Source organism: Dendronephthya gigantea, unplaced genomic scaffold (genome assembly GCF_004324835.1).
Source record: "Dendronephthya gigantea isolate DGI-Jeju-01 unplaced genomic scaffold, DenGig_1.0 000012F, whole genome shotgun sequence".
NCBI lineage: Eukaryota > Metazoa > Cnidaria > Anthozoa > Malacalcyonacea > Nephtheidae > Dendronephthya > Dendronephthya gigantea.
The window spans coordinates 1,974,592-1,982,393 of NW_021163022.1; the positions used below are offsets into that span (position 1 = coordinate 1,974,592).

A 7,802-nucleotide genomic window follows, 5' to 3' on the forward strand; every position below is an offset into this window, starting at 1 on the left:
ACAGAACTCTTTTTGGCACATTGCCCTTTATAGCAACTGTATTAGGAAACGAAGGCGTCTTTCCCATGATCCTAACCCAAAGACCTTTTTCTCACAAACCTTATACAGTCTACAGTTTCCGCAATCATGCCACGCATGTACGCTATGCAACATATTTATAAATTACTTTCATTTTGAGGTAGGCTCCTCGCTAAAAACCGTGGCAACGCCGTAATGTTTTCGTAAGAATACATGTGTTAACTTAACGCATAGCAGCGTATTGTTGTAAATAGGTTGTAAACAAGCTATTTCCGTTTGAAGTATTTTGGATGATGGAAAGCATGAATATCGAACGGCAAAAGGAAAAATTAAACGTTAATTGCCCATAATGACTCGACAATAACCGTTTTTGTCAAGTGAATTTTCGAATTTCTCGAAACAAAGAGGTTGTTATGGTTGAAGCCGAACGTGAAGGGTCGATAATAGTCACATTAGGATTTTTGCACGATGAAATTTAACACCACGCTTAACTTGACATGACAAGCGTTAACGTGTGTAATTAAACACTGGATGGTATTAGATTTCAATCATATATAGTTAATAGTAGTAGTCATTTTGCTGATGTTTCGTTTATTCGTGATACTTTCGCGAACCGTTCATGTAACCGTTCGCGAACCGTTCATCCTCAAAGATTATTTTTATTTTAAGACAGTTCCATATTATATCAGTTAAGAATGTCAATCAAGTGCAAATACTCGCGAGATTTACATGAAAATTTTCTGTCAAAAATTTAACATCTTTTAAAACATCTGGGTAAAAATACTAAGTCTAAGTTCTTTCAAAGACAAAAGAATTCTTCTCGCAAATTCTGAAAATTATTTAAATATTTGTTGCACTCTGTTTACGACGAAAATCTAGTGAGTACTTTTTGGTATGTAGGTTTGATCTTTATGTCAGAGCCAGAGGATTTTACTCAAAGTTACATGTTTCACAGCTGTTATTGTTAAACTTAAAAATTGTATAAATACACGTAAAAATGTTTATCTTAATCTTCTCATTGACATGAGAAGATTAGGAATAAGATAAAAAAAATTGCGTGTAAAATGCCTATCGAGTGCCGAAAAAACATCTTAAAGTTTATCAGCGATAGCAGATATTTTCCAGTAAAACTGTAAAAACATCCATTTACGCGTTTTACGAGTATATACAACTAATTTAGTTGCTAGCATTGTAATTGGAGAACTATTTAAACTAGAAAAGAGTACTCCTACATTCATATCAAACTGAATTCGGAGGAATAACTATTCGGGATGATTACAAACGAAATGACAGAAATTTAGTGTCAACTATTTTCATGTACTTTGTCCTTGCTAAGATGATCAAAAATACTTCAATGTCTCAAACTTGCATTAAGAAGATCATCTCCAGTAGCATAAGCTGTGGAACTCTTGAAAGAATGTTTATCAAAGTACACAAAGTTGCTCTTTACTATTGATATCCTAAATATATTGATGGGATAAACACACTGAAGAATTTAGTCAGGCCTGTCTTCATTGATCAATTCAGATTCATTGTTACATTAGACAAACATGTTTTTTCAGGAAAATTCCATGGACATATGGACAGGTCAAAATTAGGTTTTTAGAATGCATTTAGCTTCTCTTGGAAATACGGATATACCAGTATAAATACTCAATGGTTATTTTGCTGTTCAGTTTGTTTAATCTGGTCAGTATTATAATTAGGCTAATTTCAAGTATTTGTGATGTAATTTGTGATGTTTGTAATGTGATGTTCAAACATTAGATGCTACTTGATCATTTGGGGATTATGCAGGTTGGGGACAAACAAATAACATGGTATCTGCCTTTCTCGGTACTGCAACTTTGGCAAAAATTGGGTTATAAATAATTCCTTATTCTCATTTGAAAATAAATGATATCTTGATGGTATTTTAATAGGACAAAAGCAGAAACATAATTATCTATACCGAACTGGAAACCTTGTGAAAATGCAACTCAGGTCATAGAACAGGAATTGAAGCAACACTGTTTCTGCCTTTGCTTTTCTAACACTATCATCAACACTCAATTTGAAGAGTAATATAATTATTACTATGCTAGATTTTGAAGCAGATCTTGGAAGAACTAAAACCATAACTGGCTCAACTGAAGTAGACGGACAAATACATAAAATTAATCAAATTTCCACAAATGCCAAATTAATATCCAGACCCAAAACTCACCTATACGAAATGATGTTCTAACTTAACTTAGTCTCGGTGTAAAAAAATTATCATATTCTTCTATTAAACTAGCACTAATATAAATTATATTACTTTATTCATATTGTATATCTGTAATTACTAATAATAAATGTTTAAAGTGGTACTCATAACTCAGCTGCCTATAATTAACACTCTTTATCCCTTTTATTACAAAACTGTTACCAAATATACTTAATAGTTCTGCCTAAAATTAAGGGGAATAAGTGTGGGTTGACTTATTTAAGTGCTAGGCACCATTTTAGCCATAATGGAAAATTGGAATTTTTCTGAACAGGAGAACCACAAAATGCTTTTGGAAATGTGTTGACTACATCACACATATTTTTTATAACTGTGATGATGTAATTTCCTGATCCTAGTCTAAACACTAACATGCAAACATCAATCCTACTTAGCCCAGTCATCCACAAATTCATACCCAATCATTCCAAGGCTGGAAAGTGTTTATTGTGACATTTCAAAAACGCTAAAACTATGGATATTCTCATAACAATTGAAAACAAATTATATGCATTCAAAATACATAGGTTTAATCCAAGTTATTCCTTACTATGGGAGATTTTGGAGTGATTTAAAACACAACTTTTCTGGCAACATTAATGTATGTGTTTATTACAAAATTGTTCTGTAAAATGCCAGTTTCACAATCTGTATACATTTTTATTTTCTTCTGCAAAATGCTTCCATGGCTCTGATAAGTTTTGTTGCCATACTAATCGTATGAAAGATATCCCTAACTAGATATAAAAGCAACTAATTTTTGACAATCTGTTCATTGTGTTGAAAATTTTGTACTAACATAACTAAAAGACCTCCAATGAAAACCTTCGAAACGCTTTATAACTCTAATCTAGTGACATTTTATTCATGGTAGTAATTATATTGAACAGGTAAATGGGAATATAAATAAATTAAAATGTATCCTAGTTACCTAGTATATATGATAATCAATACATTCAAAACCGGACAATAAGATTCAATCATAAAAACATGTAATTCGTATGAAAAAATCCGAGTGAAATGTGCAATGGCAAATTGTAATTATGATTAAGCCTATTAACCGTCTATTATAACAGAATATTAAAAAAAAATAAACAAGAACGTACCAATAAGAATAGTGTTTTCTTTATTATTCCATTCCTCGCCCTATTCCTATAAAATCCTCTTACATGACGTTCTCAGAAAACAAAGAGAGTTCGCAGTGACTGATGGGAAAAGAGCATGATGCTGATCTCAAAATGTACACTGGAGTTTGTTAAAAGCAGTCAATGAAAATTATTGGAATATATTATATATTTTAAATAATTTTTTCAATAACAATTTCACTGTGTCTGTGAAAGTCTGTGTTAAAATGTCCACCTCTGGGAAAATTCTTAACGCATTGAAAATGAATGCCAAACATGCTGATGAGACCATTGCTATGTTAAAACGGCAACTATCTTTATTGGAGACAGAGGCTAGTAAGTATATAAATACTATATGGAATGTATAGCAAATCTATTGTAATGATCAGATAATAATGATAGGTCATTTACTCAATGGGTCATTAATAATTTGATATAAATGCTTTTTGGGTTCTTCATGTTAACATGGTAAAGAGCACAGCAGGGAAGTTGAGAAGTGAGACAATTAATGCCAAATGGGTTGCCCATTGAAAGAATTTGGTTGATTTTAGGATAATGAAGGCAGAAACAATGTACCATTATTATTAATATAACCAGTAATATTTCATAAAGAAGCAATGTTAAAGAGGTGTATGTTCAAGTTTCGTTTTTTGCAATGTTTCCGGATCCACAGATCCACCCATGGACAAAACGCTAGAGGCCATGTGATGAATATTAAGGCAGGCTACCTGCTTTAACACTAGACTATTTAAGCAAATGAAAAATCGAAATTAACATAGCGGGACGAAATTGTCAGGCTGGTTAAGCCACTGCATCTGTAATTTAATCTTCTGATGGTGATTTAGTCAATTGAACTTTTTAGCATTGAAAATTTTCACTATTCTAGTATATATTTAAAATCTAGATAGCTATTTTTTTTCTCTTTTAGATAGTGATAGAGTTCAGGCATTCTTTGAGGTAAAGTAGTCTTTTCAGCATAAATTTATTCCATACTAGCCTCCTCAATAATACATTGCATTCCAATTTTGTGGGGTACATGTTGTGACTTCAAACCCAACACAACAGACAGAACTAGTTGCGCTTGCATATAAGTGAATAGTAATTTATATTCTGAAAGCTACTATGATTGGTTTCTATTATTTATTGATAGACACAAAAAAAGGAATTACGGAAGGAAAATGAAGTGTTGAGACAAAAAGTTGAATGCCTAAAAAAACAATTAGAGAAAGCTGAAATGCGAAATGGATGTAAGTTTTGTCCATGTTTATTGCTAAAACTGGAAAATATTTCTTAGAAGATATCTTACTCTCTCTCAGGCTCTGAGAAATCTCAGAATTTCAATATTTATAGAACTTTTCCAAGGAACAATTTTCCAAATTCTTGCTAACAAATGCTTTACATTATAATCCATCTCAGAATGAGTTTAGCTGAGACCAATAAACTAATTGAATTGTATAATTACACTCCGATAAATGGTTTCTGAGAATGATCATTTTGAGGAATATTGTGTATTTTTTTATAGTGAAAATTGTTCCTTTGCCTTGTGTTAAAGAAGAAATAGTTCCTGTTAAGCCTAACCAAGTTCCTGCCGCAGTTCAAGTGAGTGAGAAACCTGCAACAATTAAAGATGAAAAACCAGCAGCCCCAAAGAAGAAAGCAGGAAAGAAAGGAAAGACTGGTGCAAATTCTAATGTTACTGCTGGAGGTACAATTGCACAGGTTTTGCAAGAATACTGTAGCTACTATATAATTTTATAAATAAGATTATAGTCATTTAGTTTCATGTGAGTTTGATAATAGCTGATATGATGTTTTTTATTAGGATATAATTGAACAAACAATTTGTATAAATTTGTCAATTAGAGAGTGTTGGAGAGAAAGTGGATGTATCACGGCTAGACTTGAGAGTTGGTAAGATCATCAAAGTGCAAAAACATCCTGATGCTGATACACTTTACTTGGAGGAAAGTAAGTAAGCTTTATTGATAAATTACATGGCAATAGGTAGAAAAAGTGATCTTTATTGTTCCAATAATATTGATACTGTATCAGTCTCAATTTAATCAAACCCAATACATTTTTAGTTGATGTTGGTGAAGAAAAACCTCGCACTGTTGTCAGTGGCCTTGTTAAACACATTCCAATTGAAAAGATGCAGGTTATTTTCCTAATTTGTATCAAGAATCCCAATAAATATTTTTGAAATAATAAAAGTTAGTTCAGTTTCATCGTGAGTTCAGTGGCATCAGTGATCGCAAAGCATAAGATATAGTTATTGAGATAACTATCTGATTCTCGACAACTATATCTTATGCTTTGCAATCACCGATGTCACTGAACTCACAACGCAACTGATAACTTTTATATTTCAAAAATATTTTTTTGGATTCCTATGATTTGTATAAGCATTTTTTGCATTTTTAGCAAATGATGCAAAGCGTAATTTAAAATATTAATTAAAGAAACTATTGTTTTACCTTTTCCAGGATCGTTTCGTGATGACTTTATGTAACTTGAAACCAGCAAAGTAAGTTTTAACTTTTAAACAAAAACAAACAAATTGCAACAATACAGTAGACAAAAAGAATTACAAAAATACTTTTTAACACACACTTTAAAACACTTAACAACAATAACATGAGGCAAGAACAACAGCATAGCAGAAGCAGGCAACAGCTAGTCCTATAAACAGTACCTCATTTTCCTTTTTGTAGAATGCGAGGAGTCTTTTCTCAAGCGATGGTCATGTGTGCCAGCTCGCCTGAACTTGTGGAAATCCTTGATCCACCTTCCGGATCTGTACCTGGAGATAAAGTTGTCTGTGAGGGATACCCTGGAACACCAGATGAACAGCTGAATCCAAAGAAAAAGGTGAGTAAGTTCACTCTCAGAATATTGATATGAACTACAGGCCATAAAAAAACTCCTGTGAACAAATATTCATATATGTTCGCTTTCTTTTAATAACAAAAGATCATAGGTCCCTGGGAATTATTAACGTCGCTGTTTTTTTTTATACACTCTGTATATTGTTCACATACTGTAGTGGTCATCAACATTAAACCATATTGTTACATCTGATTCATTTTCAACAATATTGTCCAGTGTTGTTGGGAACTGTGAACAATATTGCTATATGCTGTTAAAGCAAAAGGCGATTCTCCATTACTGTCCGCTTCACCCACTTGGGCGTTCTGTTACATGTTACCATTATGTCGAAATCAGTGCAACTGATACAACATACAAGTTATACAACCAGAACCCTTCACAAATACAATATTATAACTGTATGTACATCCCCTATTATACTTGAGAATCAACATTAAAATGAACTTGTAGTACGTCGTTAAAACGCCGTTCCTTGTCTTTCTTTCAAACCAACTCGTTTTGGCGCTACCACTCGCAGCGTCCGTGCGCCGCCAATGGGACAAACGAATAGACCCTTTTGATAATCACGTTACAACATTACCGTTTTAATTTGTAACCACCTCAACTGAGATGGATTTCAAGTTTTACTCTCACAAGCTACGTGGAAAGATACAAAACATCCTTATTCAACGCATGCATGAAAAAGAATTTTTCATTTTGACAAACAAGTGTGAAAATAAGCTATAACACAAGAACGAGGCTGCCGGTTGTTGCCTGGTAGCCTCGTCTTAGTGATACGACTTATTTCCACATTTATTGATCAAAATGAAAAATTCTTTTTCATGCATGTGTTGAAGAAGGATGTTTTGCATCTTTCCACATAGCTTGTGAGAGTAAAACTTAAAATCCATCTCAGTTAAGGTGGTTACAAATTTAAAACGGTAATGTTGTGACGTAATTATCGAAAGGGTCAACTGATATACTAAAACCATAGGTCATAGGTTTGCTGTTAGAGTACAATACATCACTGACCGTGAGGATAATTTGTTTATTGTCGCGATTGTAATATTTTTCTCTGTTTCATTTCAGATTTTTGAGAAAATTCAACCTGACCTCCATACAGATGGAGATGGTGTTGCGAAATACAAAGGTTCGCCTTTTGTTGTCGTTGGAAAGGAAGGATATTTCAAATCACAAACAATGAAAAATTCTGGCATAAAGTAGATAATACGTAGGACTATATATTGAAAATAGAACGTATTATTTCCAAAGGAGAATTACTAAATACAATGGTAAGCTGAAAGTTATGTTGGTGTGTAATCTCTCTTCGTCAATTTTTACACATGTTTGCGTGATAATCATTATCGTCTTAGCCTCATTTCTATGTTGTTGTGACGTAAAAGGTCTACGTTACGAGCATGTTTGCTATTGTTTTTAAATGTTGATGTAATGCCTAATACACCCAGAATTAGATAGTTTTAGAACAAATGCAAACTGTGAACCTGATTTGATATTCCTTGAGGTCCGATTACAAAAAAAACTCA

At 32.8% G+C, this 7,802-nt stretch overlaps 1 protein-coding gene across 1 annotated transcript; it reads left to right on the forward strand.

Moving 5' to 3' along the window:
* Positions 1–3,519: 3,519 nt before the first annotated feature.
* Positions 3,520–7,589, forward strand: LOC114518915 (aminoacyl tRNA synthase complex-interacting multifunctional protein 1-like). Its single transcript, XM_028538949.1, has 9 exons — positions 3,520–3,726; positions 4,319–4,347; positions 4,541–4,637; positions 4,913–5,095; positions 5,254–5,358; positions 5,475–5,548; positions 5,877–5,917; positions 6,105–6,261; positions 7,348–7,589. The coding sequence occupies exons 1-9, from the start codon at positions 3,618–3,620 to the stop codon at positions 7,480–7,482; spliced, it is 930 nt and encodes a 309-aa protein (XP_028394750.1). The 5' UTR covers positions 3,520–3,617; the 3' UTR covers positions 7,483–7,589.
* Positions 7,590–7,802: the final 213 nt, after the last annotated feature.